This window comes from Drosophila miranda (assembly GCF_003369915.1).
Source record: "Drosophila miranda strain MSH22 chromosome Y unlocalized genomic scaffold, D.miranda_PacBio2.1 Contig_Y2_pilon, whole genome shotgun sequence".
Classification (NCBI taxonomy): Eukaryota; Metazoa; Arthropoda; class Insecta; order Diptera; family Drosophilidae; genus Drosophila; species Drosophila miranda.
The window spans coordinates 13,112,776-13,135,128 of NW_022881614.1; the positions used below are offsets into that span (position 1 = coordinate 13,112,776).

Genomic DNA, 22,353 nt, shown 5'->3' on the forward strand with positions numbered 1-22,353 from the left:
AAATTTGGTATCCACACTCCTGTGATACCGGACCTTGACCGTTTCGTGTCCAAATTTAGCCACACCCCGTTCCGCCCCCACAAAGAACGAAAATCTGTTGCATCCACAATATTGAGGATACGAGAAAACTAAAAACGCAGAATCATAGATAATCATCATATATATCAGATTGCTGAATCTGGATCAGATCAGATCATTTTTATAGCCAAAAGGAACAAATCAATTTGCACTGGCTACGCAGCACCCGACGTCACGCTCAGACTGATTTTCTGTCTCTCTCGCACGCACTCCTTGTCGTGTCGTTTAATATTAGCGGCGTCTGCCGGAGGAGAGCCATACTGACTTAGTATCGGGTATAACTGTAGAGTTGCGGTGTCCGCAGCAACTCACAACGTTCCCCCTCGTTTTTTATACCCGATACTCAAAATGAGTATTGGGGTATATTAGATTTGTGGTAAAAGTGGATGTGTGTAACGTCCAGAAGGAATCGTTTCCGACCCCATAAAATATATAAATTCTTGATCAGCATCAATAGCCGAGTCGATTGAGCCCTTTCTGTCTGTCCATCTGTCCGTCCGTCCGTCCGTCCGTCCGTCCCCTTCAGCGCCTAGTGCTCAAAGACTATAAGAGCTAGAGCAACGATGTTTTGGATCCAGACTTCTGTGATATGTCACTGCTACAAAAATATTTCAAAAATTTCGCCCCGCCCACTTCCGCCCCCACAAAGGACGAAAATCTGTGGCATCCACATTTTTAAAGATACGATAAAACCAAAAACGCAGAATCGTAAAGGATGACTATATGTTTTAGAATGTAAGATCTCAACCAGATCGTATAATTATTATAGCCAGAATCAAGAAAACAATTTCATTCTTTCTCGCTCTGTCTCTCTCTAACACACAGGTTTCATGGTCGGTCTTTCCAATTGCAAAATATGAGTTCAAGGATCTCAGAACCTATAAGAGCCAGAGCAACCAAATTTGGTATCCACACTCCTGTGATATCGGACCTTGACCGTTTCGTGTCCAAATTTCGCCACACCCCCTTCCGCCCCCGCAAAGGACGAAAATCTGGGGCATCCACAAATCTCAGAGACTATTAAGGCTAGAGTAACCAAATTTGGTATCCGCACTTCTGTTAGATCTCACTATAAAACGTATATCTCAGAATTTCGCCCCCCCCCTTCCGCCACCACAAAAGACGAAAATCTGTTGCATCCACAATATTGCACATTCTAGAAAACTAAAAACGCAGAATCATAGATAATGACCATATCTATCAGATTGCTGAATCTGGATCAGATCGGATCATTTTTGTAGCCAAAAGCAAGAAATCAATTTTCAGTGGCTACGCAGCGCCCGACGTCACGCTCAGACTGATTTTCTGTCTCTCTCGCACGCACTCTTTGTCGTGTGGTTCAATATTAGCGGCATCTGCCGCAGGAGAGCCATACTGACTTAGTATCGGGTATAACTGTAGAGTTGCGGTGTCCGCAGCAACTCACAACGTTTCACCTCGTTTTTATCTATGTATGGCCTTCGGTCGATATTCGTGCAAGGGCGGCAGGCCCCTACTTTCCTCCATGGACATTGCAGTACTTGCAGTCGCCGTTGATGACCACATTGCAAGGATCGGGCGACAGGGGAACAGCTGGAAAATCGTAAATTATATTAAATTTTGAAGGCATACGCTTATCAAACGTTTAACTCACCATTGGCCAGGGCGAGCAGACCGAGCACAAAGACGGTGACAACTGAGAAGAACTTCATGTTGATGCTGGTTTTGGTTTGACTTGGTTAGACTTGTTCTGGTTCTGGGCGAGTGCCTCAACTGATACTTATCTTATATAGACAGCTTAGCGTCGGATCGAATACGCCCCACCGCAGAATCGTAGAAGATGACTATATCTTCTAGAGTGCAAAATCTGAACCAGATCGTATAGTTATTATAGCCAGAATCAAGAAAACAATTTCATTCTTTCTCGCTCTGTCTCTCTATAACACACAGGATTCATGGTCGGTTTTGCCAATTGCAAAATATGAGTTCAAGGATCTCAGAACCTATAAGAGCCAGAGCAACCAAATTTGGTATCCACACTCCTGTGATATCGGACCTTGACCGTTTCGTGTCCAAATTTCGCCACACCCCGTTCCGCCCACGCAAAGGACGAAATTCTGGGGCATCCACAAATCTCAAAGACTATTAAGGCTAGAGTAACCAAATTTGGTATCCGCACTTCTGTTAGATCTCACTATAAAACGCATATCTCAGAATTTCGCCCCACCCCCTTCCGCCCCCACAAAAGACGAAAATCTGTTGCATCTACAATATTTGACATTCGAGAAAACTAAAAACGCAGAATCATAGATAATGACCACATCTATCGGATTGCTGAATCTGGGTCAGATCGGATCATTTTTGTAGCCAAAAGGAACAAATTAATTTGCAGTGGCTACGCAGACCCCGACGTCACGCTCAGACTGATTTTCTGTCTCTCTCGCACGCACTCTTTGTTGTGTCGTTCAATATTAGCGGCGTCTGCCGGAGAAGGCCATACTGACTTAGTATCGGGTATAACTGTAGAGTTGCGGTGTCCGCAGCAACTCACGTTCCACCTCGTTTTGAATATCGTTTCATTGGTGTTCTATATTTTCCCTTTACGGAATGCTCCTTTATTGATGTCACACGGTTACGAGTACATTAGATGGGGCCTTGGGCCGTTCATTTATAGGCCAAACTCAAAACTCGTTGCGGACATCGAAGTGCTTATAGTCCCAGCCACTGGCAGTACCTTCTGCTGTGGATCCAACAGCACCTGGAGTGGCATCAGGGGAGTTGATGTAGATGGTGCCCTGTCCTGGCTTGCCCGATTCGTAGGCCTTGCCTCCTTGCAGCTTCCGTTGATGACCACGGTTCCAGCTGGGATTAGAGACAAAGGGATGTCAAGAGAATAGGAAGGGACCCCCGCTGGTCGGCTTACCTGAGGCCAGGCAGACCAGAATAGAGACAATAGCAAAGGCAAGGCTTAGATGCATCATTCTCGATCTGTGTGCAGGCGAAATGTAGTCGGAACACGGCAAAGCAGATCGCTTTTAAACATTCTCAACAGCTTTGAGTCGAGACTGGGAAAATACCCCCAAACCAGTTCGATTGACAGGTAATTCTTTGAAATGAGTTTTCCACGAAGCTCACAGCTATCGAGCTTTGATTAATTTATTTAGATCAACTTTTAGGTCGTCGCCCCAGCACCGCGGTGCACCGGTCAACCCCGAATGTTGCAACCGACGCAGTCGTCGTTGCGCACAACGGTTCCTGGATAGCCCCGAGCCACCCAGATTGATGTACTGGCCACGAGGCTCCCACTGGCGTCTGTGGCGTCTTCCTATGTGCTGGGATCCGCCTGCCGACTGTTGCAATGTCCAGTCACCAGCCGAATCGTCGTCATCCTCATCTGATGCTTGGTGGCGGCGCCCCGGAGTGGTCTTTGGCTTGGGCTTGGCCGTCGTCTGACGTCCTTGTCCTCGGGGTGGTGTCTTATGGGTGGTGCTTGTCGTACGGCCATCGTTACAGTCTTTGCACTCACCCTTGATGGTCACTTTGCCAGCTGCAGAGTGAAAGATATTAGATGCGTCTAGTGGCCAGCCAACGGAAACTGACCTTGCCAGACACGTTTCTTTTATACCCGTCCCGATCGACAGAACGATCCGTAATATTTCTATAATAAATGCATCAAATAATCGTATATAAGACGAAGTAAATGCTTGCGAATGTAAATATATTTACTAGAACTGGAAAACGTACATAGATAGATATTTTCTAGACAAAGCTGAACTGTTAATGACTTTTGCTCATAGAGATTACGAAATCGCAATCGCAAATCAAGAAGGAAACATATGTGTTTGAAATCCAAATACTAACCCTAAAGCCAAGTCCATCAATCCAACAGAACGCAGAGATTCTATAAGATGGGTATGTGGGCTCTTTTTGATAAGAAATCGGACTAGAATCCCCACTTGGGCTTCGATGAAAACATCGCTTGCAATATTTATTTTCGTCCCTATAGGCTGTGCGCTGGAAAATCCAGAATCAAATACGCAACAAAATAATAATATTATCAGCCTGAGCGACGAGCGGTGTTTTCCCAAGACCGCCTGGGTCTGGGGTTATCTGAAAGCCCACTGCACCTGAACCGAGTCGAGCGGAGTGGGGCGTATTCGATCCGACACTAAGCTGACTATATAAGATAAGTATCAGTTGAGGCACTCGCCCAGAACCAGAACAAGTCTAGAGCAGATCCAGAAACAGAACCCAAACCAAAACCAGCATCAACATGAAGTTCTTCTCAGTTGTCACAGTCTTTGTGCTCGGTCTGCTCGCCCTGGCCAATGGTGAGTTAAACGTTTGATAAGCGTATGCCTTCAAAATTTACTATAATTTACGATTTTCCAGCTGTTCCCCTGTCGCCCGATCCCGGCAATGTGGTCATCAACGGGGCCTGCCGCCCTTGCCCGAATATCGACCGAAGGCCATACATAGATAAAAACGAGGGGGAACGTTGTGAGTTGCTGCGTACACCGCAACTCTACAGTTATACCCGATACTAAGTCAGTATGGCTCTCCTGCGGCAGCCGCCGCTAATATTGAACCACAGGACAAAGAGAGCGTGCGAGAGAGACAGAAAATCAGTCTGAGCGTGACGTCGGGCGCTGCGTGGCCACTGCAAATTGATTTCTTGCTTTTGGCTACAAAAATGATCCGATCTGATCCAGATTCAGCAATCTGATAGATATAGTCATTATCTATGATTCTGCGTTTTTAGTTTTCTCGAATGTGCAATATTGTGGATGCAACAGATTTTCGTTCTTTGTGGGGGCGGAAGGGGGTGGGGCGAAATTCTGAGATATACGTTTTATAGTGAGATCTAACAGAAGTGCGGATACCAAATTTGGTTACTCTAGCCTTAATAGTCTCTGAGATTTGTGGATGCCCCAGATTTTCGTCCTTTGCGGGGGCGGAAGGGGGTGTGGCGAAATTTGGACACGAAACGGTCAAGGTCAGATATCACAGGAGTGTGGATACCAAATTTGGTTGCTCTGGCTCTTATAGGTTCTGAGATCCTTGAACTCATATTTTGCAATTGGCAAAACCGACCATGAAACCTGTGTGTTAGAGAGAGACAGAGCGAGAAAGAATGAAATTGTTTTCTTGATTCTGGCTATAATAATTATACGATCTGGTTGAGATTTTACACTCTAGAACATATAGTCATCCTCTACGATTCTGCATTTTTGGTTTTATCGTATCTTTAAAAATGTGGATGCCACAGATTTTCGTCCTTTGTGGGGTCGGAAGTGGGCAGGGCAAAGTTTTGAAATATTTTTGTAGCAGTGACATATCACAGATGTCTGGATCCAAAACATCGTTGCTCTAGCTCTTATAGTCTTTGAGCACTAGGCGCTGAAGGGGACGGACGGACGGACGGACGGACGGACGGACGGACAGACGGACAGACAGACAGGGCTCAATCGACTCGGCTATTGATGCTGATCAATAATATATATACTTTATGGGGTCGGAAACGATTCCTTCTGGACGTTACACACATCCACTTTTACCACAAATCTAATATACCCCAATACTCATTTTGAGTATCGGGTATAAAAAACGAGGGGGAACGTTGTGAGTTGCTGCGGACACCGCAACTCTACAGTTATACCCGATACTAAGTCAGTATGGCTCTCCTCCGGCAGACGCCGCTAATATTAAACGACACGACAAGGAGTGCGTGCGAGAGAGACAGAAAATTAGTCTGAGCGTGACGTCGGGTGCTGCGTAGCCAGTGCAAATTGATTTGTTCCTTTTGGCTATAAAAATGATCTGATCTGATCCAGATTCAGCAATCTGATATATATGATCATTATCTATGATTCTGCGTTTTTAGTTTTCTCGTATCCTCAATATTGTGGATGCAACAGATTTTCGTCCTTTGTGGGGCGGAAGGGGGTGTTTGAGATGCCAAGCTTTTTTGGCACCTATGTGTTTCAAAAATGAAAAGAGATTTCGGGTTAAACTTTATAATTCGTATTTAATCTTGGTGGCCTAGCGGAAGCCGATTGCTTGCTATTGCCAGATAAACCTTATGCGAGATCGATATGCAACCAATGCGCAGAGGGGTTAGCATAGAACTAAACTATAGACGACGGCGTTAGATCAAAGTGATTGCCGAAGTGGCGGCAGCAGATCAAAGTAGTTGCCGAAGTGGCGGCGGCAGAGAGCCCCTTTAGCGGGAGAGCGCAGCAGCTCTGCAGAACGTCAACGTTTTACAACATAGGCGGCTCTCTCTGCTCATACAATAATAATGTTAAAGTTACGGTTATTCTTCAGCGGCTGGCCCGAACATACTCCCCCCGTTGGGAGCTAGTCTCTCAGCAGATTCCTTAAGGGGCAGCAAACATAGCCGAGTGACGGCCCTCCTGATGTTTCCTGAGGATGTCTTCAGGACAGCGACGCGACACACTCCGTCCTTGCCCAAAACGACATCGACCACTCTAGCCAGTGGCCAACGCATTGGAGGAAGATTTTCGTCCTTCACCAGAACGAGGTCGTTCTTGCAGATGTTTTGCGCGGGGGTACGCCACTTCGCGCGCTCTTGCAAAAGAGTGAGATACTCTTCGCGCCAACGGCTCCAAAATATTTGCTGTAGTTGGGTGGCCCGCTGCCAGCCATCCAGACGATTGTAGTTCAGCTTCGTTAGGTCAGGCTCGAGGATTTGCTCATGGGGGCCGCCTAAAAGCAGATGAGCAGGAGTCAAAACGTCTAAATCATCAGGATTTTCTGAAAGCGAGAGCAAAGGGCGAGAGTTAACAATTGCAGTGATCTGACAGATCAGAGTGCGCAGCTCGTCGAAGCTAAGCACAGATGGTCCAACTGAGCGGTACAGGTGATATTTTGCGGTCTTCACGGCCGCTTCCCACAACCCGCCAAAATGCGGAGAGCGAGGTGGGATGAAACGCCAGTCGATCGAGTCAGCCAAGCAGGATTCGTGGACCTCCTTCATATGCGGTTCGCTCAGACAGAGCTTCTTTAGCTCCAGAAGCTCGTTCTTGGCCCCAACGAAGTTTGTCGCATTGTCCGACCAAATTTGACTTGGCCTTCCTCGAGTGGAAGTAAAACGCTTTAGTGCGCCGAGAAACGATGCGGTGGTCAAATCCTTTACGAGCTCCATGTGTATAGCCTTAGAAGTGAAACAGATGAATACGCTAATGCGGATTTCTGATCGGTAGAAAAAAGGTCCACAGTAATCTACTCCAGTGACTTCAAAAGCTCGAGATCCTTCCAAACGTTCCTTAGGTAGGTCTCCCATGATGTGTTCGACCATGCGCGGCCTAGTCCTGAAGCATCTCACACATCTGCTGACGACCCTTGACACTGCCTTAACACCTCCAATGGGCCAATATTCCAGCCGAATTTTGGATAGCAAGGCGCGAGGTCCGGCATGGAGGTTTCTTTCATGATAATATCTTATCAGCGCAAAGGTAATGGAATGTCCCTTTGGCAGAATGAGCGGGTGCTGAGCGTCAAATCCTAGCGATGAGTTGCCAAGACGACCTCCAACTCTAAGTAGTCCAGAATGATCGATGAACGGGTTGAGCGAACTAATGGTACTGGATTTCATGACTTGACCATTGCGCCGAATCTCCTTTATGTCCATCCACAAATTTGCCAGCTGAATGTGTCGAATTAGAAGATGCGTTCCTTGCCGAATATCAGAAACGGTGAGTCCTGGATGCCTAAGACGATGTATAAATTTATGCATGTAGGCGAATGTGCGCTGCATGCGAAAGAATGAATTCGCAAATTTGCATCCGGACGTGAGATCGGCATGTGGAGACGTGATTAGCAATCCTCTCTTGCGAAGATCCAAAGTTGCTATGTTGTTAGATGGAGATACAGGCCACTTATCCTTGGAGCCTAGCAAAAAGGATGGGCCGTGAAACCATAGCTCTGACTGGATAAGATGGTTGGGAAGCGAGCCTCTCGAGAGAATATCAGCAGGATTTAAAGAGGTGGGAACATAGCGCCATTCCATGGCTGCCGTCAACTCCTGAATTGATGCCACTCGATTTGCCACGAAAACTTGAAATTTAGCTGGCTCGTCCCTAATCCAAGATAATGCTGTTGACGAATCCGACCAGCAATAGAACCGACCTGTAAAGATTCCCATGTTCTTTACATTCTGCATGATTTTCGCAAGCAAATGGGCTCCACTTAATTCCAGCTTAGGAATCGATATAGTCTTTAGCGGCGCCACTCGCGACTTTGAGCACAAAACGTGGCTCAAAGACTGGGCTTCCCTGGACACGACATACACGCAAGCGCCATATGCTTCCAAGCTGGCATCACAGAATCCGTGAACTTCTGTAGCCACACTAGAACGAAGAACCAAGCGAGGAAATGAGATCCGAGAAATGCTTGCCAAACTATTTCTCAAGTCCATCCAAGTTGAATGCAACGCTGAGGGTAGGCTTTCATCCCAATCCAAATTTTCTCTCCAAAGCTGCTGAAGGAAGATTTTGCACCTGACAATGACTGGATTTATCAATCCAAGAGGGTCGTAGAACCGCGCAATCGTAGATAAAACCGACCGCTTTGATGGCTTTGAGTTTGTGTCCAGTGCGGACAAGGCAAAAAGCAGCTGATCCGAAGCAGGGTCCCACGCTAAGCCGAGAGTTTTGGCAATGTCGCTTCCATCATTAAACTTTAGGACTATGACATCTTCAGGGGTTCCCTCAAGTACTTCCTGGTGACTGGAGCACCATTTCCTAAGTCTAAAATTACCACGGGACAGTAAAGCTGATGTTTGGTGCATCTTGTCCATGACCTGTGCGACCGAATTACCGCCCGAAATAAGGTCATCCACGTAAAACTCCTGCCGCAGAGCAGCTGAGCCAAGAGGGTAAGACTGGTGCATATGATGCAAATCAATGTACTCCCTCATAAAGGCGGAATACCGCTCCTTGAGTGTAGGATTACGCTCCAGTTTTCGCTCCAGACTGATGAACCGTCGATAAGCCTGAGCATAAGATTCTCCTAAACGATCATTATTGTTATTTAGCGGCAGACGAACTGCATACTCCCCGGATGGCAACCGTGAAAGGTGGCTTACGAAATGTGCTTCACAGTCGTCTTCTTCTTTGGTATTCAAACCAGCCTCCACACAATTCTCGACTTCCCAAAACATACGAAGAGTTTTATCCAACCTTGCTTCCATCTCAGCTATCGAATCTGGACAATTGTGCGTAGCCAAAAGCGCCGAGCTTGATACCTTCTGTCCACCGCCAGATACGATCCACCCAAGCCGGGTCTTATGCAGAAGAGGCAGTCCATCGGTGAGTTTGATTTGCCCTACGCAGAGGAGATCATAAAAAACGCTCGCACCAATGAGAAGATCAACCCGTTGAGGATTGAAAAATGCAGGATCAGCGAGCTGAATGTTAGATGGAATACGCCAATCAATTTACACATGCGAGCGTTGCAGACATTGGGAACTGCTGAGGAGATTTCAGGATTCATGGTCATCAACATGCTGCTGCAGAAGTTGGATTCGAAGACGCAAACCAAATGGGAGGAGCACACATCGTCGGATGCTATACCTACCGCAGAGGAATTCTTCGAATTCTTGCAGCAACGCTGCCAGAAAATGGAGCGGTTGGAATATGCTACAGCGACACACGCTACTAGCGATCAGGTGGGAAAAAACCATTCCTATACGCAGGTTAAGAAAACGTTTGTAGCTTCCAACTCTTCCGCCGACCCGTCTGTATGCGTCTTTTGCCACTCAGCGGGCCATGGAATATACTCGTGCAAGATTTTCGGAAATCTCTCATCGCTTTCCCTATGCTTCAATTGCCTAAAGCCGGGGCACCGGACCCGCGCATGCAATAGTGGAAAATGTCGAGTATGCGGCGGTAGGCATCATAGTTTGTTGCACTTCGATAGTATACAGCCCACAACACAAGGCTGCCCAGGTATTACTCCTCCCGATCTGGCCGTTCAACCGGACACTCTTTCCGTTGCTCAAAATTCTGCTAGCAGCTCGTCTCTACCTTCGTCTACCTCTCTTGCTGCCCAAGGTCTTCACTCTGATGTCGTGCTTCTGGCTACAGCCGTGGTTCTCGTAAAGAATCGGTCTGGCGTTTTCGTTCCTTGTCGTGCCATCTTAGATTCAGGATCGCAGCTGCATCTCGTCACATCCTGGTTCGCCCAGCAGCTTCAGCTTAGGAGAACTCAATCGTCTGCACTTGTGTCTGGGCTGGGCGATACCAGCGTTTCTACTGAGGGAGCTTGATACCTTCTGTCCACCGCCAGATACGATCCACCCAAGCCGGGTCTTCTGCAGAAGAGGCAGTCCATCGGTGAGTTTGATTTGCCCTACGCAGAGGAGATCATAAAAAACGCTCGCACCAATGAGAAGATCAACCCGTTGAGGATTGAAAAATGCAGGATCAGCGAGCTGAATGTTAGATGGAATACGCCAATCGGATACATTTACTGTCATACTTGGTTGAGAATCGGTAATCGTGGGTGCGATGAGAGCAGTAAGTGTAGTTGTGTAAGCAGAGGTGCGAGAATGCATACAAATGCTTATGGTGGATCCCTTGACGCGAGAGCGAGAATGCAAGACACGAAAAGTCAAGAACCGCGGCTGCAGCTGCGCAGAGAATGAGAGATTCGACGCTTAAAGTACCGGAATTTGTCTATAAATATTTCAGCCGCACTCTCACTGAATTTGCACTTTAAACTGTTTTTCAACGTGCACCCAAATGTATTTGTTGGTAGTTAAACTACCCAACAACAAAATATTGTATAAATAATAAGTGTTTTAACGGAACGCGATTAAGCAATGGTTTTATATCACGTCGGGGGGTCACCAATGTTTGAGATGCCAAGCTTTTTTGGCACCTATGTGTTTCAAAAATGAAAAGAGATTTCGGGTTAAACTTTATAATTCGTATTTAATCTTGGTGGCTTAGCGGAGCCGATTGCTTGCTATTGCCAGATAAACCTTATGCGAGATCGATATGCAACCAATGCGCAGAGGGGTTAGCATAGAACTAAACTATAGACGACGGCGTTAGATCAAAGTGATTGCCGAAGTGGCGGCAGCAGATCAAAGTAGTTGCCGAAGTGGCGGCGGCAGAGAGCCCCTGTACGAGAGCAGCTCTGCAGAACGTCAACGTTTTACAACATAGGCGGCTCTCTCTGCTCATACAATAATAATGTTAAAGTTACGGTTATTCTTCAGCGGCTGGCCCGAACAGGGGGTGTGGCGAAATTTTGAAACAAACTCGTCTCGGTCCGATATATTAGGAGTGTGGATACCAAATTTGGTTGCTCTAGCTTTTATAGTCTCTGAGATCTAGGCGCTAATGTTTTACTCTAAGCAAAGCCGGCTATGCTACGTGTGTGTTAGAGAGAGACAGGGCGAGAAAAAATTAAATTGTTTTCTTGATTCTGGCTATAATAATTATACGATCTGGTTCAGATTTTGCACTCTAGAAGATATAGTCATCTTCTACGATTCTGCGTTTTTAGTTTTCTCGTATTGTCGAAATTGTGGATGCCACAGATTTTCGCTCTTTGTGGGGGCGGAAGTGGGCGGGGCAAAGTTTTGAAATATTCTTGTAGCAGTGACATATCACAGAAGTCTGGATCCGAAACATCGTTGCTCTCGCTCTTATAGTCTTTGAGCACTAGGCGCTGAAGGGGACGGACAGACGGACGGACGGACAGACGGACAGACGGACATGGCTCAATCGACTCGGCTATTGATGCTGATCAAGAATATATGTACTTTATGGGGTCGGAAACGATTCCTTTTGGACGTTACACACATCCACTTTTACCACAAATCTGATATACCCCAATACTCATTTTGAGTATCGGGTATAACGAGGGGGAACGTTCTGAGTTGCTGCGGACACCGCAACTCTACAGTTATACCCGATACTTAGTCAGTATGGCTCTCCTCTGGCAGACGCCGCTAATATTGAACGACACGACAAAGAGTGCGTGCGAGAGAGACAGAAAATCAGTCTGAGCGTGACGTCGGGCGCTGCGTAGCCACTGCAAATTGATTTGTTCCTTTTGTCTATAAAAATGATCTGATCTGATCCAGATTCAGCAATCTGATATATATGATCATTATCTATGATTCTGCGTTTTTAGTTTTCTCGTATTCTCAATATTGTGGATGCAACAGATTTTCGTCCTTTGTGGGGGCGGAAGGGGGTGTTTGAGATGCAAAGCTTTTTTGGCACCTATGTGTTTCAAAAATGAAAAGAGATTTCGGGTTAAACTTTATAATTCGTATTTAATCTTGGTGGCTTAGCGGAAGCCGATTGCTTGCTATTGCCAGATAAACCTTATGCGAGATCGATATGCAACCAATGCGCAGAGGGGTTAGCATAGAACTAAACTATAGACGACGGCGTTAGATCAAAGTGATTGCCGAAGTGGCGGCAGCAGATCAAAGTAGTTGCCGAAGTGGCGGCGGCAGAGAGCCCCTTTAGCGGGAGAGCGCAGCAGCTCTGCAGAACGTCAACGTTTTACAACATAGGCGGCTCTCTCTGCTCATACAATAATAATGTTAAAGTTACGGTTATTCTTCAGCGGCTGGCCCGAACATACTCCCCCCGTTGGGAGCTAGTCTCTCAACAGATTCCTTAAGGGGCAGCAAACATAGCCGAGTGACGGCCCTCCTGATGTTTCCTGAGGATGTCTTCAGGTCAGCGACGCGACACACTCCGTCCTTGCCCAAAACGACATCGACCACTCTAGCCAGTGGCCAACGCATTGGAGGAAGATTTTCGTCCTTCACCAGAACGAGGTCGTTCTTGCAGATGTTTTGCGCGGGGGTACGCCACTTCGCGCGCTCTTGCAAAAGAGTGAGATACTCTTCGCGCCAACGGCTCCAAAATATTTGCTGTAGTTGGGTGACCCGCTGCCAGCCATCCAGACGATTGTAGTTCAGCTTCGTTAGGTCAGGCTCGAGGATTTGCTCATGGGGGCCGCCTAAAAGCAGATAAGCAGGAGTCAAAACGTCTAAATCATCAGGATTTTCTGAAAGCGAGAGCAAAGGGCGAGAGTTAACAATTGCAGTGATCTGACAGATCAGAGTGCGCAGCTCGTCGAAGCTAAGCACAGATGTTCCAACTGAGCGGTACAGGTGATATTTTGCGGTCTTCACGGCCGCTTCCCACAACCCGCCAAAATGCGGAGAGCGAGGTGGGATGAAACGCCAGTCGATCGAGTCAGCCAAGCAGGATTCGTGGACCTCCTTCATATGCGGTTCGCTCAGACAAAGCTTCTTTAGCTCCAGAAGCTCGTTCTTGGCCCCAACGAAGTTTGTCGCATTGTCCGACCAAATTTGACTTGGCGTTCCTCGAGTGGAAGTAAAACGCTTTAGTGCGCCTAGAAACGCCAGATACGATCCACCCAAGCCGGGTCTTCTGCAGAAGAGGCAGTCCATCGGTGAGTTTGATTTGCCCTACGCAGAGGAGATCATAAAAAACGCTCGCACCAATGAGAAGATCAACCCGTTGAGGATTGAAAAATGCAGGATCAGCGAGCTGAATGTTAGATGGAATACGCCAATCGGATACATTTACTGTCATACTTGGTTGAGAATCGGTAATCGTGGGGGCGATGAGAGCAGTAAGTGTAGTTGTGTAAGCAGAGGTGCGAGAATGCATACAAATGCTTATGGTGGATCCCTCAGTAGAAACGCTGGTATCGCCCAGCCCAGACACAAGTGCAGACGATTGAGTTCTCCTAAGCTGAAGCTGCTGGGCGAACCTGGATGTGACGAGATGCAGCTGCGATCCTGAATCTAAGATGGCACGACAAGGAACTAAAACGCCAGACCGATTCTTTACGAGAACCACGGCTGTAGCCAGAAGCACTACATCAGAGTGAAGACCTTGGGCAGCAAGAGAGGTAGACGAAGGGAGAGACGAGCTGCTAGCAGAATTTTGAGCAACGGAAAGAGTGTCCGGTTGAATGGCCAGATCGGGAGGAGTAATACCTGGGCAGCCTTGTGTTGTGGGCTGTATACTATCGAAGGGCAACAAACTATGATGCCTACCGCCGCATACTCGACATTTTCCACTATTGCATGCGCGGGTCCGGTGCCCCGGCTTTAGGCAATTGAAGCATAGGGAAAGCTTCTTCACTTTTTTGTGGCGCAGCAACGGTGAGAGATATCCGAATATCTTGCACGAGTATATTCCATGGCCCGCTGAGTGGCAAAAGACGCATACAGACGGGTCGGCGGAAGAGTTGGAAGCTACAAACGTTTTCTTAACCTGCGTATAGGAATGGTTTTTTCCCACGTGATCGCTAGTAGCGTGTGTCGCTGTAGCATATTCCAACCGCTCCATTTTCTGGCAGCGTTGCTGCAAGAATTCGAAGAATTCCTCTGCGGTAGGTATAGCATCCGACGATGTGTGCTCCTCCCATTTGGTTTGCGTCTTCGAATCCAACTTCTGCAGCAGCATGTTGATGACCATGAATCCTGAAATCTCCTCAGCAGTTCCCAATGTCTGCAACGCTCGCATGTGTAAATTGACTGCATCCGAAAACTCCCGAAGCTTTTTAGCAGAAGGCGAGTCTACCCTCTTTAGCCCAAGAATCTTCTTGATGTGTGCCTGGAAAACAAGTCTTTTGTTATTAAAGCGTTTATTAAGTATATCCAGAGCCGCACGATAATTGGCACTGGAGAGCTCTAACGATCGAACCGAATCCAAAGCCGAATCAGCGAGGCAAGAGCGAAGGTGCTGGAATTTCTCGATGTCACTGAGATCCGCATCCGCTTCAATCACCGATTTGAACATTGCCATAAAATCCGAGAACTCGACGTAACCACCAGAAAATTTAGGCACCTTCAGCTCAGGAAGTCGCTGCTTGTGAGCCATGATGATGGTACTATGTCCGGAATGGCTTGGCAGAGTCGTAGAATGGGCAGCGGCATGTGACTGGCTTACTTTAACAGCAGCCAGCAACTCAGCTTTCAACGATATGAAAAGAGTATCGAAGATTTCGCGCAGCTCACTCCCAATCTCGTTTTGATCGAGAGCCTCCAACTCATTATGGGCCTTATTAAATTCCTCTCGAATTTCTGCAAACATATCAAGGCGCACCTCGACTTCCGCGGCGGTCAGCTTATCGATTTTATTCCCCGCGAAGGATTCGCCAAGCCTGTGCAATCGCCAAGCCTGACTTTTACGCTTATACAGACTCAGTCTGGAATCAGCCACCACCGCCCGCGTCTGTATTCGGATCGTTGTCCATGTTAACCGTTGTGCAATTCGACACAACAACGGAAAATGAAATACCGCTTAAGCGACGATGTATAGACGCGAGAGCGAGAAAGCAAGACACGAAAAGTCAAGAACCGCGGCTGCAGCTGCACAGAGAATGAGAGATTCGACGCTTAAAGTACCGGAATTTGTCTATAAATATTCCAGCCGCACTCTCACTGAATTTGCACTTTAAACTGTTTTTCAACGTGCACCCAAATGTATTTGTTGGTAGTTAAACTACCCAACAACAAAATATTGTATAAATAATAAGTGTTTTAACGGAACGCGATTAAGCAATGGTTTTATATCACGTCGGGGGGTCACCAATGTTTGAGATGCCAAGCTTTTTTGGCACCTATGTGTTTCAAAAATGAAAAGAGATTTCGGGTTAAACTTTATAATTCGTATTTAATCTTGGTGGCTTAGCGGAAGCCGATTGCTTGCTATTGCCAGATAAACCTTATGCGAGATCGATATGCAACCAATGCGCAGAGGGGTTAGCAGAGAGCCCCTTTAGCGGGAGAGCGCAGCAGCTCTGCAGAACGTCAACGTTTTACAACATAGGCGGCTCTCTCTGCTCATACAATAATAATGTTAAAGTTACGGTTATTCTTCAGCGGCTGGCCCGAACAGGGGGTGTGGCGAAATTTTGAAACAAACTCGTCTCGGTCCGATACATTAGGAGTGTGGATACCAAATTTGGTTGCTCTAGCTTTTGTAGTCTCTGAGATCTAGGCGCTAATGTTTTACTCTAAGCAAAGCCGGCTATGCTACGTGTGTGTTAGAGAGAGACAGGGCGAGAAAAAATTAAATTGTTTTCTTGATTCTGGCTATAATAATTATACGATCTGGTTCAGATTTTGCACTCTAGAAGATATAGTAATCTTCTACGATTCTGCGTTTTTAGTTTTCTCGTATCATCGAAATTGTGGATGCCACAGATTTTCGCTCTTTGTGGGGGCGGAAGTGGGCGGGGCAAAGTTTTGAAATATTCTTGTAGCAGTGACATATCACAGAAGTCTGGATCCGAAACATCGTTGCTCTCGCTCTTATAGTCTTTGAGCACTAGGCGCTGAAGGGGACGGACAGACGGACAGACGGACGGACGGACAGACGGACAGACGGACATGGCTCAATCGACTCGGCTATTGATGCTGATCAAGAATATATATACTTTATGGCGTCGGAAACGATTCCTTTTGGACGTTACACACATCCACTTTTACCACAAATCTAATATACCCCAATACTCATTTTGAGTATCGGGTATAACGAGGGGGAACGTTGTGAGTTGCTGCGGACACCGCAACTCTACAGTTATACCCGATACTTAGTCAGTATGGCTCTCCTCTGGCAGACGCCGCTAATATTGAACGACACGACAAAGAGTGCGTGCGAGAGAGACAGAAAATCAGTCTGAGCGTGACGTCGGGCGCTGCGTAGCCAGTGCAAATTGATTTGTTCCTTTTGGCTATAAAAATGATCTGATCTGATCCAGATTCAGCAATCTGATAGATATGGTCATTATCAATGATTCTGCGTTTTTAGTTTTCTCGTATCCTCAATATTGTGGATGCAACAGATTTTCGTCATTTGTGGGGGCGGAAGGGGGTGGGGCGAAATTTTGAGATATACGTTTTGAAAGTGAGATCTAACAGGAGTGCGGATACTAAATTTGGTTACTCTAGCCTTAATAGTCTCTGAGATTTGTGAATATCCCCAGATTTTCAACCTTTGCGGGGCGGAAGGGGGTGTGGCGAAATTTTGAAACAAACTCGTCTCGGTCCGATATATTAGGAATGTGGATACCAAATTTGGTTGCTCTAGCTTTTATAGTCTCTGAGATCTAGGCGCTAATGTTTTACTCTAAGCAAAGCCGGCTATGCTACGTGTGTGTTAGAGAGAGACAGGGCGAGAAAAAATGAAATTGTTTTCTTGATGCTGGCTATAATAATAATACGATCCAATTCAGATTCCGCAGTCTTAAAGATATGGTCATTCTCTACAATTCTACGTTTTTGGTTTTCTCATATCTTTAAAATGGTGGATGCCACAGATTTTCGTCCTTTGTGGGGGCGGAAGTGGGCGGGGCGAAGTTTTGAAATATTTTTGTATCAGTGACATATCACAGAAGTCTGGGTCCAAAACATCGTTGCTCTAGCTCTTATAGTCTTTGAGCACTAGGCGCTGAAGGGGACGGACAGACGGACGGACGGACGGACAGACAGACGGACAGACGGACAGACAGACAGACAGACAGGGCCCAATCGACTCGGCTATTGATTCTGATCAAGAATATATATACTTTATGGGGTCGGAAACGATTCCTTCTGGACGTTACACACATCCACTTTTACCACAAATCTAATATACCCCAATACTCATTTTGAGTATCGGGTATAATAAACATACCTCAAACTTAATACACCATATTTATGCTACCACTTTCTATAAATGAAACCTAGAACTTAGAACCAACGAAACAGTAAACAAATATAAAACCTTAAAAGAATCAATACACATTTGTCGTTCAAAGTTATTTCCTCAATCTGCATTCCGCAGTTAACCCAGGGAGGCACTTAAATACCCTTGCAGAGGTTGTTATAATGTTGTCCACAAAGGAGTATTTCCACCTCCATTAGAAATCTCCATCTAGGACTAATGGTTCGGTACTAGTTTAGTTTAATGGAGCTTAAAGAGGTGGTATACGACTAAAGAACATCTAAAGTACGATTGCTCTACTCGTATAGTGTTTATTGGTTTGAATCTGTTGCATTTCAGATTTTTCTGTAACAAGCTGCAAAAAAATACCCTTTCTTCTCGGAAAAACTCTCTGTTATAAATACTTTTATTTGCATAACATCTAGCAAGACTTGACCCAAGAAAATATACGATTGTCTGTAATTTGATATGCACCCAATTGTACACAGAGACACACAACCAGTTCTGACATTGGGACACTAAAGTGGTCCCTGGTACTCATTTTCAATACATAAATATATGCACATATATATGTATCTAACTTGTACAAATCTTCCTCTTCCGTCTATCCTCTTGCCACCTTTAACCATATTCCATTCCATTTCCATGCCACACTGTCCGTTGCACTTCTCTCTTTCTATATATTCAGCGAAACTATTTGAATTAGACTCTCAGATTTGAATATCGCTTGTTTTGCCCCCTAGAACATTTCAGGTTATTGATTTAGTCGCATTTTCAATATACTTTTGGAATTTGTAAAACATATTCCTGCATTCCGTTTATTCTCTATTTATTTCCATGCCACAACGTCCGTTACAGCTCTCTCTGTCTCTTTCTTTTTAGCCCTTAACATAGAGAAATTCTAAAAATTTCACTTTGAAACTTGTATATCGCTTGTTTTGATTTACACTCAATTTAAACGTTTATTAATTCATCAGAATTGAACCTACTAAAGTTGGTATTTAGATTGTGGAACAAGTCGTTTTACTGGAAAAACAAATCAGGTTTGCGATCTCGGTTCAGTTCAGCACGTGAATCGAATCTAGCCTCTGGCCGTACGAGTACTTGTTTACGCTCAATTTCATTGAGACGTCGCACTGCACTTGGGGAATTTGTCTGGGCTGTCCGAGTCGGGGTGTTGTGGTTCTCGGAAATTCCCAGTGGATGCGATGCCTTTTCCCAAGCCAGCCACTGATAAGCCACTGATTCGGTGCAGGCTCCAGCCCCAGCTCTGGGGGCTCTGGGGGTATAAAAGCTTTGCTGGCGATCGGCATCAGTTGCCTGCCTGCCGTGCACCAAATCTTCACTAATCCACAATGAAATTCCTCTCGCTTGCCTTTGTCCTGGGCCTGATGGCGGCTCTGGTTAACGGTGAGTTGAGACAAAAATATATAAAAGTGTATTTAAATTAAATTAAATTATAATATTTCTCTGTGAGTGTAGCCACGCCACTGAACCCCGGAAATGTCATCATCAACGGCGACTGCCGCACGTGCAATGTGAGGGCTTAAGGTAGACGGAAGACGGAAGGATCGCTACAATCGGCCACAACACACCGCCACATAATATAATGTCTTAAGCCTTAAACTGAATTTCTAAACGAATAAAATATATTTTAAAATGAAATCGCATCTATACTATTATTATTATTTGATAAGGGAAAGTTTTTGTAGTTGGTTTTTAGATGTGGTTAGAACTTTTTCAATAACTATTCAAAAAACTAGTAACATATTCAGCTATTCCATTTTAATACCCTAACCTCGAAAAGAATATAGGGGTATATTAGGTTTGTGCAGAAAATGGCTGTGTGTAACGCCCAGAACGAAGCGTTTTGCACTGCATAAAGTATGTTTATATATACAATGACCAGTTGATAGAGCCAGGTCTGTCTGTCCGTCTTGCTTGACGCCTAGTTCTCAGAGACTATAAGAGCTACAGCAACTATCTAGACTCCTGTGATATCACACTGAACCACAAGGAACTAAAATCTGTGGCATCCTCCCTTTTGAAGATACGAAAAATCAATATATAGCATGTCTAGCAGACTGCAAAATCTAGATCAGATCGAATTATTATAATAGCCAGAAGGAACAGATCAATGTGCAGTGTCTATCTCTCACACACTCTTCGTCGTGAATGTGTGTGCCCTCTGACGGAGGATAGCCATACTGACTGAGTATAAATGTAGCGTCGCGGCCGTGGCAGCGACTCACAACGTTTCTAGGGAACTTTCTTTATAGATGTATGTAAAGGACAGTGTATCAAGCAGTTAACACTATCCCATCTAAATTAACATTTGAACTTAAGATACCATCGATAAGACCTAACCGATATAACCAGACTTAACCGATGTTTAAAAGTCCTAACCGATAAGGGGTTATCGATATGGGAGTCGGTTGTTGGAAGTAGAAGCAGAAAGTTGAACAAAAAGTCGGAAGAACAGACTCATTAATTGCACATCTTAAATCATACACTTTGTACTCTTTTTCGAAAAACACTATTAATAAACGATACATTATTATTAATCTTACATGTATGTACGATTAAAACATAGTCAGTTTATAGTCAGTTTCAATATAAAAGTACAAGGGATTCGTCTGTTTGGAAACAGATTCCGTTCAAGCCCAGCCCCGAACCAATCATGAAATCGATCGGACTTGCCTCAGCAGTGCTGCTTCTTTGCTGCCTTCTGGCTGTGGTCAACGGTAATTGATATTGCAACGTGTGGGTTTCTAGTGGGTGACGTGACATCTCTATTAAGAGGAAACAACTTTCTTTATCTAATTGCAGCCACGCCCGGCAAGGTGTATATCAATGGGAAGTGCATTGATTGCAATCGACCAGATGGCGACGACTCCATCGTTATTCCCGTGGAACGCCGTTCAGGGGCTATGTTGTACGCCCTTACTTCTGGAGCCATGGTATTTGGAGTACTATATCATCTTTGCAGCTAGTTAAATGTCTCATAAAATTAATACATAAATAAAGTTTCCATTGTAAAATGATTTTGGGTGGAAAATAATAGACTGGGAGATACGCTTTTCGAATCCTTTCTGTTATTCCAAATTGAAGAAGGGATACCTTGTTGGAAAGCATTGGAAACCTGAAGAAATCCTACTTTATTAATCCTACTACAAATAGTAGTGTTTTTTAAGGAAAATGGCCCGACGAAACCCTCTTAAGCCTACATACTCATATCAAATAATACTCATATTAACCTTTCAAATTCCAACCAACAATTGTTCACTGATAAACGAGGGTATACCCCAAGATGCTGGTATATTTCGTATGTACTTATGGAATGTATGCATTTACATATGTCCAGCAGAAATGCTGATAATAAAGGCTGATAGCCTTGCAGTACTGCCCAAAAATGACCAATTGAGATGGTCTCTATCTGACATTGTTTGCGGTTCAGGGACAGGGGGGATACAGATGAACCTATTACGAGCTTCTTCTCTATTTGCTTTAAAGTAGTACGTACAGCGGCTTATCTATTGAAAAAGTTAATTTCGAGGGGTATTTCCCAATCCGATTTGACTTTGCCCGCCATACAAGTAAAAGTATGGCTATCTATGATCGTCGTTGGGTTTTGCCAGAGAGAGGAGCCGCTGTTCCCCGCGGAAGGATTGTACATTTTACACATTTTTGGTGTCTACCTCAACCAAATTTTGGCCTTAGTAATCTTAGTAATCTTTTTCTATTTCCACAGCATCACCGATGACGTCTGATACCACTATAATACATGGACCTTGGTGGAAGCAAACGGGGAGAAACTGTTGGCGATGCACTGGATGCAGACTGGCCAAAAGAATAGATAAATAAATTGCACCAGAAATGTATTTTGTTTGTTTTATTTTATTTTTGCATGATTCACGACCTAATCGCCTCGTATGTTGCAAACTTTGCAGTCGCCGTTGATGATCACGTTTCCGGGACTCAGGGGGTTGGCTAGACATAGAAAAGAAATCCTTGCTTAGTACGGGGATCCTCAGTACGGGGCCTCCTACTCACCGCTAGCCAGGGCCAAAAGGCCCAGAACGAAGGCAATCGACAGCCACTTCATGTTGTTATTGATTCCGGTGCTACTTGGCGGCAACTAATCTGACGTTCGGCGCGAACAGGTCTCTTTTATAACTTCATCTGGCGCTACCAATCAACAGTAAAACGCGCAATTTTCAAATTATACACACATGTCCATATGTAGCTAGTACTATCTGGGTATATAGCAATGCATTATGTACTTGATTTCAAAGTGCTGTGCCTGAGGCCATAGCTGATAGCTTCACTGCGTCTTGATTTGATTCGGGTTACACGTATATTTGAATATTCGCTGGCGGTGAACTCGGAATGATCTTTTGAGCACTTGTCAAATATATATATCGATGCATCTGATACACTGTGCAGCAAATAATGGGCAAATAACGTTCCGTTTTCATTTCTACATCGAGCATTTACAAACGCTTCGTCTTGCATTCGGCTATGAACCGATGAATCCGCTTATCCGAAA

The 22,353-nt window shown here is 45.3% G+C and overlaps 5 protein-coding genes and 1 pseudogene across 5 annotated transcripts; 3 read left to right on the plus strand and 3 right to left on the minus strand.

Moving 5' to 3' along the window:
* Window positions 1-1,517: 1,517 nt before the first annotated feature.
* LOC117193402 (immune-induced peptide 2-like) lies at window positions 1,518-1,795 on the minus strand. The gene is made up of 2 exons (XM_033398154.1): window positions 1,712-1,795; window positions 1,518-1,650 (listed from the first exon to the last, which is right to left on the minus strand). The coding sequence occupies exons 1-2, from the start codon at window positions 1,767-1,769 to the stop codon at window positions 1,571-1,573; spliced, it is 138 nt and encodes a 45-aa protein (XP_033254045.1). The 5' UTR covers window positions 1,770-1,795; the 3' UTR covers window positions 1,518-1,570.
* An 841-nt stretch (window positions 1,796-2,636) lies between these two features.
* On the minus strand, window positions 2,637-3,935 carry LOC117193048 (annotated as a pseudogene).
* Window positions 3,936-4,241: 306 nt separating this feature from the next.
* On the plus strand, window positions 4,242-4,610 carry LOC117193749 (immune-induced peptide 1-like). The gene is made up of 2 exons (XM_033398479.1): window positions 4,242-4,388; window positions 4,450-4,610. The coding sequence occupies exons 1-2, from the start codon at window positions 4,331-4,333 to the stop codon at window positions 4,602-4,604; spliced, it is 213 nt and encodes a 70-aa protein (XP_033254370.1). The 5' UTR covers window positions 4,242-4,330; the 3' UTR covers window positions 4,605-4,610.
* A 14,389-nt stretch (window positions 4,611-18,999) lies between these two features.
* LOC117193550 (immune-induced peptide 3-like) lies at window positions 19,000-19,464 on the plus strand. Its single transcript, XM_033398297.1, has 2 exons — window positions 19,000-19,214; window positions 19,287-19,464. Exons 1-2 carry the CDS (start codon window positions 19,160-19,162, stop codon window positions 19,352-19,354), a joined length of 123 nt encoding a protein of 40 aa, XP_033254188.1. The 5' UTR covers window positions 19,000-19,159; the 3' UTR covers window positions 19,355-19,464.
* A 975-nt stretch (window positions 19,465-20,439) lies between these two features.
* On the plus strand, window positions 20,440-20,845 carry LOC117194029. The gene is made up of 2 exons (XM_033398656.1): window positions 20,440-20,548; window positions 20,634-20,845. Exons 1-2 carry the CDS (start codon window positions 20,485-20,487, stop codon window positions 20,795-20,797), a joined length of 228 nt encoding a protein of 75 aa, XP_033254547.1. The 5' UTR covers window positions 20,440-20,484; the 3' UTR covers window positions 20,798-20,845.
* Window positions 20,846-21,681: 836 nt separating this feature from the next.
* Window positions 21,682-21,965, minus strand: LOC117193746 (immune-induced peptide 3-like). The gene is made up of 2 exons (XM_033398471.1): window positions 21,858-21,965; window positions 21,682-21,794 (listed from the first exon to the last, which is right to left on the minus strand). Exons 1-2 carry the CDS (start codon window positions 21,907-21,909, stop codon window positions 21,724-21,726), a joined length of 123 nt encoding a protein of 40 aa, XP_033254362.1. The 5' UTR covers window positions 21,910-21,965; the 3' UTR covers window positions 21,682-21,723.
* Window positions 21,966-22,353: the final 388 nt, after the last annotated feature.

What these genes read in the sequence shown, in the direction of transcription:
- LOC117193402 (XM_033398154.1), bottom strand. Translation starts at nt 1,769, where the DNA reads ATGAAGTTCTTCTCAGTTGTCACCGTCTTTGTGCTCGGTCTGCTCGCC. An exon ending in TCTGCTCGCCCTGGCCAATG is followed by an intron (nt 1,651 to 1,711) that starts GTGAGTTAAACG and finishes ACGATTTTCCAG; the next exon opens with CTGTTCCCCTGTCGCCCGAT.
- LOC117193749 (XM_033398479.1), top strand. Translation starts at nt 4,331, where the DNA reads ATGAAGTTCTTCTCAGTTGTCACAGTCTTTGTGCTCGGTCTGCTCGCC. An exon ending in TCTGCTCGCCCTGGCCAATG is followed by an intron (nt 4,389 to 4,449) that starts GTGAGTTAAACG and finishes ACGATTTTCCAG; the next exon opens with CTGTTCCCCTGTCGCCCGAT.
- LOC117193746 (XM_033398471.1), bottom strand. Translation starts at nt 21,909, where the DNA reads ATGAAGTGGCTGTCGATTGCCTTCGTTCTGGGCCTTTTGGCCCTGGCT. An exon ending in CCTTTTGGCCCTGGCTAGCG is followed by an intron (nt 21,795 to 21,857) that starts GTGAGTAGGAGG and finishes TTCTATGTCTAG; the next exon opens with CCAACCCCCTGAGTCCCGGA.
- LOC117194029 (XM_033398656.1), top strand. Translation starts at nt 20,485, where the DNA reads ATGAAATCGATCGGACTTGCCTCAGCAGTGCTGCTTCTTTGCTGCCTT. An exon ending in CCTTCTGGCTGTGGTCAACG is followed by an intron (nt 20,549 to 20,633) that starts GTAATTGATATT and finishes ATCTAATTGCAG; the next exon opens with CCACGCCCGGCAAGGTGTAT.
- LOC117193550 (XM_033398297.1), top strand. Translation starts at nt 19,160, where the DNA reads ATGAAATTCCTCTCGCTTGCCTTTGTCCTGGGCCTGATGGCGGCTCTG. An exon ending in GATGGCGGCTCTGGTTAACG is followed by an intron (nt 19,215 to 19,286) that starts GTGAGTTGAGAC and finishes CTGTGAGTGTAG; the next exon opens with CCACGCCACTGAACCCCGGA.